Source organism: Haemaphysalis longicornis, unplaced genomic scaffold (genome assembly GCF_048455015.1).
Source record: "Haemaphysalis longicornis isolate Haplotype H1 unplaced genomic scaffold, Haemaphysalis longicornis Haplotype H1 scaffold_8, whole genome shotgun sequence".
In the NCBI taxonomy this organism is placed as follows: domain Eukaryota; kingdom Metazoa; phylum Arthropoda; class Arachnida; order Ixodida; family Ixodidae; genus Haemaphysalis; species Haemaphysalis longicornis.
Genome location: NW_027526445.1, coordinates 192,275,211 through 192,293,656, shown reverse-complemented (window position 1 = coordinate 192,293,656; position 18,446 = coordinate 192,275,211). Strand labels below are relative to the sequence as shown.

At 49.6% G+C, this 18,446-nt stretch overlaps 1 protein-coding gene across 3 annotated transcripts in view; it reads left to right on the top strand.

Moving 5' to 3' along the window:
- Positions 1-16,713, top strand: part of LOC144149850 (BTB/POZ domain-containing protein 7) — a 39,624-nt gene extending 22,911 nt beyond the window's left edge. For 2 of the 3 annotated variants that reach the window (XM_077681549.1, XM_077681550.1), the window contains 4 exons: positions 36-355; positions 4,096-4,315; positions 8,721-9,094; positions 11,277-11,586. In XM_077681549.1, the coding sequence (XP_077537675.1) occupies positions 36-355; positions 4,096-4,315; positions 8,721-9,094; positions 11,277-11,435 (1,073 nt within the window). In that variant the 3' untranslated portion in view covers positions 11,436-11,586. Of the gene's footprint in view, positions 1-35; positions 356-4,095; positions 4,316-8,720; positions 9,095-11,276 lie in introns of all 3 variants that reach the window. The other variant, XM_077681551.1, reaches the window with a different exon arrangement.
- Positions 16,714-18,446: the final 1,733 nt, after the last annotated feature.

Genomic DNA, 18,446 nt, shown 5'->3' with positions numbered 1-18,446 from the left:
GCCGGTTGAGTGCGAGGGCGTGCCCTGCGGTGCAGAGCCGAACGTGGTGAGCCAGACGGCGCACAGCGTGGCCCGGCGGGGGGCCCGCGGCCGGCGGGAGCTGCTGAGCGACGGGGAGCTGCGGGAGCTGCTCTCGGAGCTGCTGTGCCACGTGCGCACGCAGCACGTGCTGCCCCCCGGGGCAGAGGCCCTGCAGTCGGCCCAGAGGAGGGGCCTCTTCCCCCGCCCGCCCCCGTGCATGCTGGGAGGGGAGGAGGAGCCCCCCGCGCAGGCCCCGCCCTCCCGGGGGGCCACTGCCTGGCTCGGGGGGGCTCCCCGGCCCCGCCTCTTCGCCCCCTACGTGGACGAGGCCAAGGTGGGCAGGGGGCAACCCATTTGTGGTCAAGCATGTTTTCCCTGTCCCAAATGAGAGGGCATCCCTAGGACACCTTAGCTGGAAACGGTTCTGCTGATAGCACCGTAGACCCTTTGCCATCGGAACCGTCAGACCCACCGGCCACACGTGTGTGTGCCCCCCTCCCCCAAAAGGAGTGCTGGCAACCATGGCAGTGAGCCGTGCGGCAACCACCTTTAACTGCACGTGAGACTGAAAGAGGTACTTCAAAACTTGTCCCCGTCTAACTCTTTCGTTGCCGCGCCTACTCATAATCGCTCAATTTGAACGATACCTTGGGAGCCCCTTTTCACAGCGTTCCAGGCGTTTCGGGAACAAGTAAAGCTATTTGGGGTTAGCTCAGAAAAGGCCCTTTCAAAAGTCAGCTTTATTTTCATTTTTGCAACAAATACCTGATTTTCAACACCCATTTGCATCTCCTGAGTGTGGAAAAGGGCCGTGGTCATCACGCGTCACTGCTACCAAAGAAGAACGCGTACCGCAGCGTTTGGTTTTTGTCATCAGAGCACGAATTGTGAATCAGAAGATGGTTTTCAATGGTCAGGTTTGCACTCTGATAGTAATAATCCCTGACATCAGCTGCAAATATCAAGTAGTGCGTGTTTGCAAAGTTTGCTTACGACTTTAGGCAGTTTTATTGCCTTTGCGCATGTTGTTCTGAGTCATGTTGTAGTTTTACCTACCCCAGGACCATTGCCAAACAGTTTCGGTTTCGTTTCTGTGTCGCAAAATTCCTGTTTGGCATTACTACGCAGTTACCCAACGACCCAACTGCAAGCCTATCTGACATGGCGCCTTCAGCGTCCACCACTGATCCCCAAAAAAAGCATGCCACTCGTGATTTCATCTCGCCCTAACCCGATTCTGCGATAAGAACTTCCGATGCAAGTCAAAAGATAACACCCAGTCGCCAGATATCACTTCCGACTAGGAGAGCACTTCAAACCGACCTTACACACCGCCAGCTGTTCGCCTGCCATTTTCGTTTCCATATGAAGGAATCTCCGGAGGTCTAGTGCTGCTGCTTAGTTGAACTCTCTGTTCGCACGTGGTCTCCAATAAGTTTTGTACTGTTTCATTTTAAAAATGTTAGGTGGCGCTACAATGCAGGAGGCTTGTAGTGCTCATCGGTTCCATTGCGCCACAGCTAGTCGGCCAAAGTTTGCAGGGCACGACTCTAGCGCATCGCACCTCATTCCTGCAAGCAGTGCTACAATAGCAATCCAGAAGATGATAACAAAATACAAGTTTATGTTTTGAGAGGTTACTGACAGGGAACGTCAGCAAGCATCACCCACCGAGTTTCGTTTTCAACTCCCTGCAGATTTTTCCGCATTGCATGCTTATCCCGAATACTGTGCTGGCTGTAAATGCAAATTCAGTCATTGACAAAATGTTCTTGCGTCAGGTGGGGACAAATTGGGGCCTCTGTTGATGTCAAACCACCAGATTTCTTCCAGGGAAGCACCCAAAATTGCACAATTTGAAATGGAGGTTGGGCTTCACTGCATGGTACAAGCACCATGTAGGCTAACATTGTTTTTATATCGGAGAAACTGTTCCGCGCAAGTAAGCATTTTTTTAGGACGTGTTTTTGAAATATTGCCCTACAAAATGCATATTCGAAATTTTTTCTACTCTCGGTTGTTTGTTATACACAATTCCTTTTTTTATCATTTCCTAAGCCAAGTTCACAAAACTTTTTATTTTGATAGTTCTTTTCGCAGCTATGATGTATAAAACATTTTAAAAACTGATGTTGTTAGAAAAGGCATTGAATGATCTGCATTTTATGTTGCTGCAGTTAGTGCCGAACCAACATGTTTAGCAGAAAAAAAGATGTTTCCTTAGACACCTCAAAATCTGTCAATATCCCGCGACAACGAATGAGCTAAAACAACAACGTGCAACTTTTTCTATTCCTTCATGCGGTTTTTGAATCACGTGTTGCAAATGATGGAGTTATTTGGACACGTACGGTAGTGTCGCATTTAGCCACTACTTGGCGCCACCTTGCAGAAAGTTTAGTGCCAAATTGAAATGATTTCCGCCTGTTTATTTAGAAATTGCTTGCGGTTACCCCGGTATATAAGACGCTAGCTTTCATGTGAGCTGGAGGACATGCCCTCTACAAAAACTGGTTGCCTGTCCCTTTTAGTGTTTTGATGAGTTTGCCAGGAGGTGTGGGGTGAAACAATGTTTCAGTGTCACTATTGGGGTACTTCATGGGCACCACTTTCCCAGCACCAAATGTGTCAAACGAATACTTGAATGTAGACATTTGAACACGTTTTGCCTGGTTCACAGCGACGTACAACTGAGAAAATAACAAACTCCAGCCAGAGGTAGAAATGGAGGACCTGAGCAGCTTTGAGAACAGCTTAGTTGCATCCTCCGGGGTTGCGTCTCATCTCACCTGTTAACTCCTCTTAGTCACCTGTGAGGAAGGAACCAAGCTGGTTTCAGAGCTGCTCAGGTTCTTCGTTTCTACCTCTGGCTGGAGTTTGTTATTTTCTTTGTCGAATGAATACTGACTGTTGACGGGCAGCAAGAATGCAAAAGCAGAGGGCACTATTCTCCTGCTGCAGTGCCGCGCAGAAAGCACAGCGTTGCAGCAGCAGCAGATTGTCCCTTTCACGGGGGTAGGGCCAAGCCTGTTATCAAAGGACCCAGTGGGCAGAGCTCAGTCGGTGCAGCTTATTAATGGGGCTGCAAATGTGCGGTGCACAGAATGCTTCGTAAAAGAAACTACGCGGAGGAAAGGGGTGTACCAGGCTAAAAGCCAGAGAGCATACTAGTCGCATGATTGCTCTGGGTGTCCTTGTGGCTGCAATCGAATGGCTTATCTTCTATTTAGAGGTGTTGAATGGAGAAATGGGTGCAGTCATGGGAGGTTGTGGCCATTACTACACCAGGGTGGCCAATCCTGCTCTGGCGAGGGAGTACAGTACCGGCAATGGTCGCCGGGATCAGGCCACACCTTCCTTCTGTAATGCGATCAACACTGGAGCAGTGGAATGGAAGGTGTAACATTGAGGGACCAAGAAGAGAGTGGAGTGGGTCAGAGAACAAACGCATGTTAAGGACATATTGGTGGAAATTAAGAAGAAGAAATGGACGTGGGCAGGGCATGTAGTGCGAAGGCAGGATAACCGTTGGTCATTGAGGGCAACAGAGGGGATCCCTAGAGAAGGCAAGCGTGGCAGGGGGCGGCAGAAAGTTAGGTGGGCAGATGAGATCAAGAAGATTGCAGGGATAAACTGGTTGCAGTTAGCACCGGACCGGGATAATTGGAGATCTATGGGGGAGGCCCTTGCCCTGCAGTGGCCGTAGACAGGTTGACGATGGAGAAATGTCGTTCGCATCTTTCTTTTTAGATCACGTGCTCCCAAATGGGAGCCGAAAACTGACTAATGACAAGCGGGATCATGTTCCTTTTTTTGTTTCTTTTATCCATTTGTAACTTTGGAGGGTAACTTGCTGCATCGATGCACTGGGAATGTGCTGGGTTGCAAGTTGTGCAGGAGCAATGCGCTACATGCTGCACTGTTACTGCCACCTTTGCTGCGAGAGAACAAGAAAGCGTCTCTGTTTAGTATTTCTTTTTGGGGAGCTGTTTGCAGCCGGTGCCCACTTGACGACAGCTGGAGGACCTTGTTGTTCGCTTCCCTTTCCCTCCTTCTCTCCCGTGGTCCTCGCAGGCGTGGCTGGAGGAGCAGCTGTCGCAGGAGCAGGCCCTGGGCCCCGTGGCCCCGAGCCCGTGGCCCCCGCACCTGTCGCACATTCCAGACACCCTGTACATGGTGGACAAGGGGGCCACGGGAGGGGTGTTCCGCGAGGGGGGCTGCCCCTGCCTCCTGGCCCCCTCCGGGGCAGGGGGGGGCCCTCCGGCCGTCAGGCTGCCGGACCCCACACTGCCAGGTGAGCTGGGCCCCCTTCTGGGGTGTCGTAGTAGCAGGGGCCAGGAGGACAAGCACGGGGAAAGAAGCAACGCTCCACTTCTCGGGGTGGCCACGTAATGTCACAAGTGCTTGGCACAAGTTAAAGCGGCCCTGGAGTCAAAATTCAAGTTGCTCTAGATCAACAGATTATCTCACAGAGAACAAGAATATACCACTACTTGTAGTTTTTTTCAAAATGAGGTAGCAAATAGCGAAAACATGCAGACAGGTGCTGCCGCCACTAGCTATACTGCTCAACTTGCACTGGAAGGGCCTAAAGGGACACTGAAGTGAATTTGTCAAGCTCCCGGTTTTGCTTGCACTGCGTAGACTAGCTCAAATTACCACACTTTTCATCGTTTATTCGGTTGATAAGTTGTTAATTATTTTATAAAGCGGGAAAGAAGAAAAACTTTGTGGGAATCGTGGAGAACTGCGACCTGCGATCCCGAGCCAGCGCGCGCTTCGGGAGAGACGCTTGTGCGCTGAAACCGGTCCGGCGCTCCGCTGGTTCGTCGGCGTCCCCCGAGAGATGGCGCCACCGATGTGTGCGGGGATAGGCGCGCGGGCGCGGGCGGCGCGAACGTGCGCGCACGGGAGTCGGGAGAGTCTCGTCGGAGACCCGGTCGGGGCGAGATCGGCGGAACGCGGCGGTGATGGATACTTGTGTCTCAGGTGGGAGCTTTGTTTGTTGCGCGCCGTGAGTGCCTGCCTCCCGTTCGCGGTCACGACCCGGACGGCGTGATTTGTGAACGCCGTCGAGCCTTGTGCTCGCATGCTTTGGGATTCCCCAAATAAACGGCTGTGCTTCGGCACTACTGTCTACTGTGTTCTCGTATCGGCGAACCTCGCTGGGCTGCCGTAGCCATGGGAGCCCGCGTGGTTGACACGCCGGGAGCTAGCGTGGTGGCTTACGCCAGGACTGGCTAAGGCCCCCGAGGAACCCTTCACGTATATCCCACAACTTCCATGCGCGGTCTGTGGCGGCTGCACCAACTAAAGGCTGTGACGTCGGGAGGAGATAGCACCGGGATTGGACGATGTCCAAGGTTAGCATTCAAACAAGTTTCAGTTTCGGTTCTGTAAAACAACATGCTTGACATCCGACGGCATCGTTCGATGGGCATTCTCGATATCTCAGTAATCGCCGTACCGCGCTGCTGCCATGTTGTCGACTGTCAAATGCCTAAGATAAGCCTCCCAGGACGGCTTGGAATCGTAAAAATCACTAGCCGAGGCCTACACAGTGGATGAACGCCCTCCGCGTCACCGCAGACGCTCAAATGCCATGCGCTTTTCCCGCATATTTGGAGCTTGCCTCACTCATGCCTGTATCGTAAAAAGCGTGTTCGCACCAGGCCAAGGGTGTGCTGATTCAGGCCTGTGCCCACTGCCCGCAAGCAGTCGGTGCTTGTGGCAACAACACGCTAACGAGAACTTGCTAGCACGTCAGTGGCAGTCTGTGTGCGTTCTGCGAACTTGCTCGTGGAGCAGTAAACGTTACGGCCCAAAAATGGTGAACTCAGTTAAGAAAACATCGGCCGAAAACGAAAAAATCAACTTGCAAAAAAAAGAAAAAAGCAAGAAAGCCTGTACCCTCGGGGATTCGAACTTGTGACTCTCAAAACAATAGCCTAGCACCTCAGACGACTCAGCCACGAGCCAGCTCTGCCGAGGATGGATATATAAGGTATATAATGTATAACCAGTTTACACTTTTATTTAGTTTTATCATTTCAAGTACTTTAGGTGACTATTTGTTGTATAGCGCCCATGCAGTAAGCGTCCCCCAAACTTCCACAATATCTCACGTCTAGCAATTCCATTTCATGGACGGAAAAGCATTCGCAGATGTGCGGTCGTGCTGCTGACTGCTGTGCTTGTTCACCCAGCGCAAAAAAGTGTTTCCTGCTCCCTAGTTTTGTGCTGTACGGTAAAAGTTTCAGTTGATTTTATTTCCTTAGTACCTATATTGACTTCGCTGACTCTTCTCCCGCCTTCAAGTGGCCTTAGATTTTCCTACTAGCATAAAGTCAGCGAAGCGTCCCATGTGCACTTGTGCAGTGCTTGTGTGGAGCGACCCGCACTCGGAGCTTGATACAGTGTACAAACTAACAAAGTAAAGAAAGGCACATTCTTCCATTCACGAACAGGTGGTGGCTTAGTTTCAATTGAGCGAGCGAATTGCGACGACCCATCGGCGGCCGGCGGTCTAAACGCTGGGCCAACTGACTCGATCGGAAGGTCGGCGAACCGTGCAGTAGTGCAGCCAATTGCCAGCTCGTCTCCTCGTGATGTCACACGAAAACGCCACAGAAAATGGGCGAGGGTGCAGAGAGGAGGACAGCATTTTCGAATTGCTTTTTCTACTAAATAAATTCGCGTAAACGCGCTCAGAGTGGTCGAAACATCTATGGTCTCCGGACTACAATTTGCGCTCGTAATCCCGCAATGTTTACAAATCACTTCAGTGTCCCTTTAAATTGCCTGGCATGTGCAATGCCCTTTCTGGCTGTTGCTGGATGGCGCTACTGTCTGCGGTACTGCTTTTTGAGGAAGTGTGCGAACTGCGCACAAGCGGTTTGTTCGACACCAACATTCGCGGGGCGTCAGGAGGACTTTAACAGAACATGCTGTTGGGCTAGTTGGTACATACTGAATGGGAGGCCTAGCACAAAAAAGACGAAGATGGTGGCAGACGTGACAGGCGCTACTAACGAGCATATATATGACAGGCATGCACTGAGTGAAAAAGAAAGGAAGGAAAAAAAAGTGATACATCAAGGGCATCTGGCACACCGCGAACATCAGAAAAAAGTTTGCAGAAATGCACTAGATAGAAAGCGACAGTACTCTCACACACATGGGCCCCTTTCTTTTTATGAAAAATGCCTCGGCAACCTCACGTGCAGTCACATCTCTGCTTCTTTCGATTATTTTTGTTTTGTCTAGGTCAGGTTTACAATCACAATCACAATCCTTACAATGTTGTGGCAAGTGTGAACCAGTTCCATTTTTCATCGACAGGGCGTGTTTTCTTAGGCGGTCATTGATGCACTGGCCGGTATGGCCGATATACACTTTACCACAAATCAAAGGAAATGAAACGCAAAAAATGCGAAAAGAAGCATGTCAAGCCTTTCATCAGGTGTGGGATAGGTGTTGCGTACGAGATTCCTTTGATTTGTGGTTGTGTCCAGTGTCCCTTTAAGCGAGCAGTATCTGTTGTGTGGAATGAAACTGCACGATCTCCGCAATTGGCATTCAGCTGTGCAGTCAAAACGTGGCCTGACCGCTATCATCTTGTCCATCAGGTGCCACAGATGCAGCTGTGAAGCAGACTCCATTAGTTTTCGATGTGACATTAGTTATCTGGTCGCTCACCAAATGTCCGCCGTGATGGGTGTTTCACCCCCTGTATGTATTCTTGCTCCATGGTCAGGAGTCAGGGAGGTAGGTTTGTGTGAGTATTGAAAAGCTGATGACAGTGGCGGTGTTGGTGGCAGTGGATTGTTGAGGGCGGTGGTGGGTGCTGCCTCTGTGGTGGCGATGACGATACTACTGTATACCACATTTACCCAAATCTAACGCACCCCCAATCCTAATGTACACCTGCTTTTCAGGACCACCAAAAATATAAAGTGCACAAGTTTCCTTCACAAGACAAGCTTTGTACGGGTGCAAGAAGTTAATTCACTATCCCACTAGGACATCTGTTGTAGCCCCAGCCCTCCAGTTACAACATACTGTAAGGCATAGGTGCCTCCCTTCTAAGCTCAAACTAAAAATGATCTGCGAGAAGCCATCATGGAGTGGCAGTCCTCTGTGGTAGATGCACTACGTGGCATCACCTATGTTAGCTGCTCTTTCTCCTTCAGCGGTTCAAAGTACCCAAGAGCACAGGCCTGATGTCTGGAGCTTGCTATCTCAAAAGGAGTGCCTGCTATCAGCTAAAGTTTCTTTTTAATATTTCTTGGCACCAGAAGCACTCTCAATGCTCTGCAGAAACACTCACGTGGACTGGATGCAACTTTTGTACCTTGCAGGTATTTCTCCCATCAGATATTCTGGTTGCATCTTCCCTGGTAGCTCCTCTGACAAGATTACCAACTGCGCGGTCATGTTTGTCTTTGTGAGCAGCTCAATTCTGGGCATTCTAATTGTCAAAGCCACACCAGGGCTGCTATAGTGTTGGGCTCCTGATTAATTGTGACCACCTGGGGAAATCTCGACACGGGCATCTATGTCCGTCTTTGAAGCGGCCATATCCCTGTCAAGTGACACAGGGAGCGCAGGGGACACAAACAGGCTGCTGCTGCTGAATACTCTCGGGTTGTGCAGACAAGGAGGAGAGCGCACCGCCTGTGCCCTGTGCTCTGACGCAGTGCTGAGCGAGGAGCTGGTGCGCCAGATGCGGCAGCGGGAACAGGAGCTGCGCGGGGGGGCCTCGCGGGCCTACTCGCTGGGCGCCAACCGGTGCGCCATCAGCCACCAGTTGCAGCTGCGCGTGGTGCGGGAGGCCGGGCTGCCCGACCAGGCGGCCGCCCTGCTGGCCCAGGCCCCGGCCCCCGCCCCGGACGACTGGGCGCCGCCCCCGGACCACCCGCTCGACCTGATGCTGGGCCGGAACCCCTCGGCTCGGCCCAACCCCGTCCTGGCCCCGCCCTCCCGGGCCCCGCCCCGGAGGCTGGCCCCGCCCACCGAGCTCCGGCTGCACCGGCAGCCGCACCTGGGGAGGCGCGCCCTGCGCCTGTCCGAGGTGGGCGACAAAGAGGCGTGCTGCTCGTGGCTGGGCTGCATTACCGTCAATGTCTTTTTATCAAAAGGCTCCCAGCAAGTTGAGTGTTAAATTGCGTTGTCAGCTTTTGTAGAGCGACAGTGCAGAGAGGTGATAAAAAACTGAAAATGACACCAGCTATTTTCTAGCGAGCTTTGTTCAGAGAACGGGCAGCTTTATTCTGACAAAGCTTATTTCTGAAGGTTCCCCGCATGTCTAACAAGTGGACTTGGAATTTTCAGCCAGTTTCCAGCGGTTTCGGTTTTCTTCTTGCATTGCGAAATTCATATTTTGCATCAAGTTACCGAACTTCAAGCTGGTTTGCCTTTATCGCCCACTACTCCTCGAAAAAACTGTACCACTCGTGATTTCACTTCACCCACACTTTAGTTCTGTGTTGCAGCTTCAGCTGAAGGTTCTGAAAGAACACCAAGTCGTCAGATAACAGTTCTTACAAGGGGAGCATTTCAAATCGGTCTTGCACTGCGCCAGCTGTCTACCGACCAGTTTCGTTTTCGTACAAGGGTGTTTCCGGAGGTCTAGTGTTGCTTCTTAGTAGAACTGTCGATTTTGACAAAGTCTCCAACATGTTTGGTATTGTTTCGTTTCGGAAACATTAGATGGCGCTACAATGCAGGAGGCTTGCAGTGCTGAACTCTGTCGCGCGACAGCTTCTTGGGAAAAACTCGCTGGGATACAGTTCTAGTGCATCACACCTCATTCTTGCAAGCAGGGATACAATAGTGAACCAGAAGATGATTAACTGGAAGGGAAAGTTCTCACAGATAAGTGATGATAAACTGGCCGTGAACATAAACTAGCATCCACCACCAAGTCTTGTTTTCAATTAAAAGCAGATTGTTTTGCATTGTGTGCTTGTCCCGTATTTTGTGCCGGCTGTAAATACAAATTCAGTCATTGACAAGGTGTTTTTGCATCATGTGGGGACAAATTGGTGCCTCAATAATGTCATACTGGCAGATTTCTTCCAAAGAACCATCCAAAATCGTGCATTTTGGAATGCACGATTTTTTGCCTTCACCGCATAGCACAGGCACCATGTGGGCTAACAATTTTTTTTATATCTGACAAATTGTTCTGCAGAACTCAATATTTTTTCTAGAATGTGTTTTTAAAATCTCTACCTAGAAAATGTATATTCTAAATTCTTCCTAGTATAGGTGGTTTGTTATACACAACATCCTTTTTATGATTTTCTTCGACGTCTGCATGAAAATTTTGATTTTGATCATTTTTTTCGCAACCTTTATGTATGAAAACATTTTAGAAAGTGCTGTTGTTGGAAAGGACGTTAAAGCATCTGCATTTTATAATATGTGCTGTTGTTGGAAAGGAAAGGACGTTAAAGCATCTGCATTTTATAATATGTGCTGTGGGCTAACGTACGGGATAGCAGAGGACCCCGGCTAGCTTTGCTAGAGAACGCTACACACCGTACACTAGCCCTGCGGAATCTGAAGACTCACGCACGGGTTCGAGTACTCACATGCGGTAGACAGGCTCCGGCAATCCAAAGTGAGGCTTTATTGCCTGGCAGATACAGGGCATACACAAGACAACACGACTATCGCTTGCGGGGAGACAGTGGCTCCTGTCGCTCGCTCAAGCCACTGGGCTCAGACCTCGATATCCGTCATCACGGCCGCGGGAGCAGGGGAGGCATCCCGAGGCGACCGATCAGGGCAGAATTTCTCGGCAGAGTCCCCGCGGAACATTCGCGTGTCCCGTAGGTCGGTTCGGGGGGAGAGGAGGTCTCCCCCGGCGCTCGAGGAGAGGGTGGCGAGGGAGAAGGCGACGAACCAGTCCTCCTTCCCCTCGCCCTCCGCGCACTTTCGCGACGAGCCGGTTCGGCGCATCGCGCGGGGTCATGAAGAGGACACGGCCTCCGTGACGCGCCGGCTACCCAAAATGGCGGCACCCAGCTCGCGGAAACATGTGCAGGCGAGGCGTAAGGAAACAAGGGTCCCCACAGTGCTTAACCAATACATTTAGCACATAGAAAGACAGATACCTAAAAATTGGTCAATTCCCAGCGATAATGAAAGAGATAACCGGGTTGTGACTGGGTTGTTGACCTGCTTCCAGAGAATCCTTGCTCTCGGTGCTCACGGCTTCTGTTTCCTCCCTCCCCTCGGCCGTGCAGCTGCAGAGCGAGGGTGGGGGCGGCCACCTGAGCAAGATGATCCCGGACATCGCCATGGCGACGGCCACTCTGGAGCACCTGGACCTGGCCGAGTCGGACAAGGACGACTACGGCAGCTGCGAGGCGGACGACCTCTCGCCCGTCCACATGCTCGTCTGACCCTTGGCCAGGAGGCCTGTGCTGCAGCAGCGGCGGCGTCGCCTCGTCCACCTGCAGCAGCAGCAGCCCTCGCTCTTCCGCGTGCAGCAGCTACGACTGGGCACCCCCGCGCAGCCGGCTGCCACGGCAACGCCGGCAGTGCGCGGGGCTCTCCCGCCGCCGGGAGAGCAGCCGTCGCCGTCGACCGCCTCTGCTCGGGCGGAGCCCTCGTCATCGTCATCATCTAAGCCGTCGCCTGGCCTTGCCAACCTCGGGTTCCCCTCGCCCAGAAGGCGAACGCCTCCTCCCCTCCTTGTGCAACACTTTTACGACGACACTTTCCAAGAGCCGATGGCGGGGAGACAGTGGAACATCAGGGACGGTTACTCCTCTCTGGGACGCCCGTCATCGGTTCGCGCGCAACGGCAGTGGTACGTGTCTGGCCTGCGCGACCCTTCCGCGTGGAACTGGAGACACTGACCCCTGAAGGTGGTGGAGTCCCACTGTGACAGCTGTCGGTGTGTCCACGCTAGAAGGCCGAGACTGGTGAGGGGAACTGAGGTGTTGTCCCTGTTGTTGTTGCATATGTATATGTATATGCGCGTGTTATACACTGAGGGCTTTTTATTTTCCCTTATTGCTATTTATTTATTTTGAACATTCAGTCTTCCACTGCTTCCATGAGCGGCGTGTGTACATTTGGAACAAGGACTTGGTTCGTTGGTGGCGCGCACTGTACGTTGCTTCTTTTCATTAAAGCGTTGTACAAATGATGCAGAAACGGGGGGGTCTGTGGAAGCGGGTTCTGTGCTGTAGAAAGATGCTTGTACAAAGACTTTTTAGGGTCACTGTGAAGCGAGTGATGAACACGTATGGGCACATGCATTGAGATGCCTGACCGAGGAATTCGGGGAGAAGAGGCTTTCGAGGGGAAGAAAGAGGCAGTGAGCAAGGTTTTGTTACGCCCTAGGACGAGGTGTGTGTGTGACATGTGCCCTGGTGATTTTTGACATGCCTCAGTTGCATCTGATAATGTGTTCAGGCCAGAGGGGCCAGGATTGCTGCCCGGCAATTCACTGCAAGATCTGAACTACTTGGAGCCTTTTATTTATTACTTTCCGCATTTCCGCCCAGCAGTTTGAAAGAGAAAAAGAGTATGGAGAATGCAACAGTGTCAGATGATGTTTGGTTAGGCAAGTGAAAACTGGCATCATTCCCAAACTATGGTTTTAAATGTGTCAAGAGGGGGAGGGGGGTGCATTTAGAAGGACATGTTGGATGAGTGGGCGCATCTTCACAAGGAGTGTGAACTGCATCAACTGTTGACCTCTACAAGTTGTGTCAAATCAGTCATTGGTCTTTGAAAAGGCTGGGAGAGCCAGGAGAGGCCGCGATGTCCCCTTTTAGCATGGAATGCATTGTTGTGATTGGCAGCAAATCCTGGTTTTATGTTGTCCTTCATCAAGGTTAAACAACTCCAACAAAATGTGGCGAACTTTCTTTAAAGTGTGAGAAATGGGGATGGCACCCTTGAAGTATGTACTGTCATGAAACTGCCGATTCCCACAGTCTCGCTTTGCACGTGTTGTGTGGCCTGTGGGACCCTGGTAGGCGAGTAGCTATTCTAATTTTGGATGCTCCAAAGTCCCAATGAAAAGCAACCAAGTGCTCAGTGATGATGTTTGGGAAAAGAAAATAATGTCGATAAATATAAGCCAAAAAAGACGGGCGGAGACAAGACGACAAGGACTGCACTAACTCGGCACAGACCTTGCTGTCTTGTCTTCGTCCTTGCCTTTCTTTGCGCTGGTTATCTTTGAATTTTGCGACAACATGCCCAATTTTTCATGTTGATGATGATAAGGGCGTGGGAGATACAGAAGGCCTCTCCGAACTCTCTCTTACCACAGTGTGCATGTATTGATGGGTGTCCATGGAATTTTTTTAAGGTGTGGTAAGCAATGTCTAGGGTAGAATTGAATCCAGTCGACTCTGATCAGAATCGGCAGCTTGGCCAAAGTGAAGACAAAAATCAAATCAACCGAAATTTGGCTAAATCAGTTGGTTAAGTTAATAATTTGACTTGGGTAAATGACCTTAATTTCGCAAGATTGGTCCGAGTGTTACACCATGGGCTCGGTATTTTCATGTGCTTGACCGAAACTACTGTTGTGAAATTACATTGCGTGTTGGCCGGGAAAGTTATTGGTGATGAGAGGAACTGTAATTGTCACGTTTTCGGCACCAGCAGCAGTTCTTTGCAAGGCAGTGTTTCGAAGATGCTTAATTTCCCAGATGAATTTCTGGGACTGCGTAAAGGAAACCAGAATGGCTGCAACTTGGGAGGAACAGGGACACCAGAAGCACCAGGACATCACACTCACTGATTCACTTGTCTGCCCATTCACAGTTGGAATATTCCTCTGCCATCTTTCTTCTCTGGCCACAGCACGCAACGAGGGACCATCTGAGGAATGCTTAATATGTACAAGGAGTGTTAAAGGACCACTGTCAATGTAGAATTACGACTTGGCATGGTGTAAGCCTGCCAGAGCAATCTGGATTTCTGAAGTGTACACGTCAGGAGGAGGCTAAAGTGCACAATATTCGTGCTTTGAAACGTATTTTGCCTGAAGGTGAGGGTTGGAATTCTTCTGGCAACCATGATTCTGAGTAACTTCAGTACCTTGTTTTTCTATGCATACAGTAGCCGACCGTTCTTCGGACTCCAAAAATTCAGACTTGCTGGATATTCCGGACTTTCCCGAGGAACCACCACTTGTCCCATAGGAGTAATGGCTCACGGATTTTTTGGACTGCTCTTTTATTCGGATTTTTGTTCGTTGCCCTCCAGGGCGGAAAAATCGGTCGGCTACTGTATTTAGATCAATGCTAAAAGATGGGCGTCGAAGCGTACCAATGCCATTGTCTCGGAAGTAAGCGTTTTTTGTGGCTGTCATTTGCGGGACCAGTTTTTTTGTGGGTTGTTGGCGATATGTACAGCTCTCAAAAAGTCAGCCTTTGTCACAAGAATGAACGCTCGTTACCTTCATTCGAGAACTGAACCTGAAAATTGGAATCTGCACGTGGTTTTGCGTAAGTTAAGTCCATGGGCCAGTCGCACGCTTTGTGCTTGGGTTTTAAGTGGGCAGGGGCTGAGTTTCACCCTTGGCTTCCCCTGTGGATGCCCACGTATGCACTAGAACTGCACTGATTAGCTTTTCGGGGCAAGGTACAAAACATCGTTGGGACTGTGTTAGAGCGTTTTGAATCACTTCACCCGTATAAAACCTGTGCTTCAGCTGTAAACATGATCTGCACATATCTTGTTGCATTGAAGCAATGCATTTTGGTGGACTGAGTTGATGTTGCTCAAGACTGTGTACAAAGGCTGTATTTGTTGCTTTCAAGAAATTCTTTTTCGCACATTTTTTGTATAGCGGTGTTGGTGGCAGTTCCTTTGCGGGGTCTGTTTCTTTGCAAACAGGGTGATTTTACTCGGAACTGCGAGGGTTTATTTTTATTGTACAGTGCTGGTCTGTCAGTTTTAGCTGGGTGCTTGTTGCATGTATAGTTGACGATGGTGCGAGCCAAGCCGTGTGCAAGTAGCATGGGCGCAACTTTGTAACCTAAATGCGGTTGAAGCCTGGTATTGTTGTACATACTGTGAAATGCTGGATTTGTTCCCTGGAATAGCCATGTTTGCAAAGGTAGCTCTGTGCGGCTTAAGTAATTTTGCATATAAATTGCGCAACGGCACGACCATATCTCCATAATATAGCATTTTAAAATTGGTGGCACACACACAGAGGCTGCTGCGCAAGAGTACTGTCCGCTGTATTCGGAATTTGTAATTTTCTAAATGCTTTGGGTAGGAATCCATGGGCTATTTAAATCTCCAAAAATTGGAGGAATACTGGTTTTATTGTCACTTTTTGTAAAGTTGGCATTAATTTTTATCAGTAAGAAAAGAATTACCTTTTTAGGGACACAGTTAAGATGCAAACAATCTGACAATGATGACGATGAATTTGCCCTCAGATTTACTTATGAGGCTGTTGGTGGAACAAAAAGACATTGTCTCTATGTCAGATGGCTCTGCGGTGTCATTTTTGGTTTTAATTTAGGATTTCTTTTAAGAAATTGATTTTTTTCTGCCTAAGAAGAAGTGCATTCCACCCTAAAGCCTCATTATTTGGATGATAAAAGTTTATCCTGATGGGGCTTTAACATGATTTGTGCATGTGCAGTTCTGAAAATAAATCTGGCGATATCAGGTTTCGCCTGAAAACAGAGGACACTATGTATATAAAACCTGGAGCATTAATGCTTAACTTGGTTATGGAATGCTCAACTAGTATTCTTTTTCGCTTTCTGTTCAAAATTCTTTTAGTCGACCGAGAGCAAGAGTTCAAAAAGAGATGAAATGCTCTGTAATAGCTTCTTTTTTTTTTTGAGAGGCGTGTGAATGCTGATTTTATTGCAGGCATCGTAAATGTTCTTTGGTAAGCTTTCAGTATGGTGTTAACCCTTCCAGGTCACGTTTACTGAAATCTATTGCGGGCCCTTTCACTTCCATGTGCACGCAACGTTGAGATTAGAAACCACTCGAAAACGATGACTAGTTCACATTTGGATGTTATTGTGATTTTAGTACATTCAAGTTTACTTATCTCTTATCTTTCATGCTTCCCTCAGCAGACTATGTCGGGTTTACCTTTTTTTTTTAATGTGACCCTCACTGCATGTTGATGTAGACAAAGCAATAACAATTTCCTAACTTACCAGTAGCAGCAAAGACATAAACAGCGGAGATGCCACTCAAATGAGTCAATAAAATCAAATTTTTATCGTGCAGAAAAACACAGACAATGCTCTTGCTTTTTTTAGGATAAAATGTAGGCAAGAGTGTCTAATGACCCAATATCGCTTGCTCTTGAAAAATATCTCTTCACCTTGAAATGAATCGATTGCGGTTTCAGTAATGGTGGTCCTGAAAGGGTCAACTGAACTCTCCTGCCAGGACGAAGCGAGTGTTGCACTCGCGAAACCACAGCGTCCATTTGAACACGAGGTAAATGGCCAGGCAGCAGTTTTTTGCGTCGCATGTATGCCACGTTTTTGTCTGTTTGATTGGCACTCAAGGCAGCTTGGGCGTTGCTTTGTTTTTTCTACCCGGTCATAAAGAGAGTGCAGTGCTTAGTGGCGTAGATGATGCCGCCATGCTTGAGAGGAGGCACTTGTGCTGTGCTGGCAATTGGTGGACAGTGCAAATAAAGTGAAATTATGTATTTATACATTCTGGCTGTTGAGGCACGGTCCTCCGTCTGTGTTGCTGCATCAGCTGTAGGCATGTGCTCGGTTGAAGTTCATGAACAAGGCAGGCAGGTATGGCACGGTGGTTCCCACCTGATGTGCGTGCATCAGGTGGTTCCCACCTGATGCACGCACATTTTTCTCCAATATTCTCTCTTATCGTGCATTTCTAATCATTACCTCATAAGAGCACAAAACGAAATTCCCCCGTGCCTGCCTCTGCCTTGACCTGTCCCACTGTTCATGTAACCCATTCATTCTCGCTCTCTCTTTTATATGTGTATGTATATGGAAATGAACTAGCATGATACTGTGAATGGACCTCCTAAGATGAAGAGTGATATCTTCCCCTTGTTTCTTGCTTAGTTATCTTACTGCCTCCTGGGAAAAATCCTGCCGGCGTTCCATGCACTGCTCTTTGAGAAGTTTTCCCGAGCAGCAGTTGATGCACGCTCTGTTTTGCGGACTCCGTGAGGCACTGGGGAAGCTGCAACAGGGCAACGGGCTCAGCAGCAGCAGCAGCAGCCAATCGCAGCCTCGGATGCAGTGACGACATTAAGCATCGGAGGAAAAAAGAATCTGAGAACCGTTCCCTCTACCAACATCGCAATTTCCAAAGCACCACCACTGGGCGTGTCGCTTTTGCCATACAGCCACGAGCAATAGCTGCAGTACCACAAGATTCCAGGGTTGAGGCAATTTCTGTTCCCCATGGTAAACTGCAAGTGTTGCCTGCCTATCCTTCCAACCCTGAAGAACCATAAAGACAGTGAGATTACCGAATGAACCGCCACTATCCGGAAAAATTTAATCAAGTCACAGATCTCGTGGTACACAAACTTTTGCATATGACTATGTTGCTCTCGGGACAAACGCCGCTATCTCATTGCCAGTGATTTTCACCACAGTGTGGTGTTATTGATTAGGATTGTCACACCAACAGCTGTTGCTGGTAGAAATTTCTTTTAAATAAAAACTAAGGAGCAAAAATTGATAGTGAGAGAGAGAGAACAAAACTTTATTTTAAAAAAATTTCATCATCTTCCCGTAGGGGAACCCTGAGTAGTAAGCGAAGCAGCCATGGGGTCGACTCAAGTTCCCATTAGTTTTCAGTTCGATCGCGGCGTTGTGGGAAGAGAATGACTGGAGCGCGCTCGCGCGTCATTTATACAGCGGAGCTACAGTGGTGCCCCCAGCGGAGTATGCAGCGGCTACCGTCACGTCTTAACCCTAAGCTGCTTCGCATTATTGGTTGGCCAATCCCTAGGGGCATTCTGCCACAACCATCATCAGCGGTGCCTGGCCAGGCATGCGCAGTGGGGATGTGGTACTCGGGGTTCCCCTATGGGAAGATGACGACGGTGGTTGAACGCGAGGCTATCTCGTGATGGATTCTTTGGTTGGCCGATCCCTAGGGACATCCTGCCACAATCATCATCAGCGGTGCCTGGCCAGGCATGCGCAGTGGGGGTGTGGACGGCAGACAACGACAACGACAAAGGAGGGAGGGACACAGCCCCGAGCATGAGATGCTTCGCATCTAAAAATAAAACCGGGTTGGCGAGGGGGGGTGGCGGTGGACCAGAGGGCAGTGGGGTGTGTGGAATTGCTGCGGATGTGTGTGTATCAGTCAAGTACGATGAGGGAACACGTGTGTTTGTAGTATGCGCCACATGTGGGCAGCCTCGAGGGATAGGTGTGGGTGTGGGGGTGGCA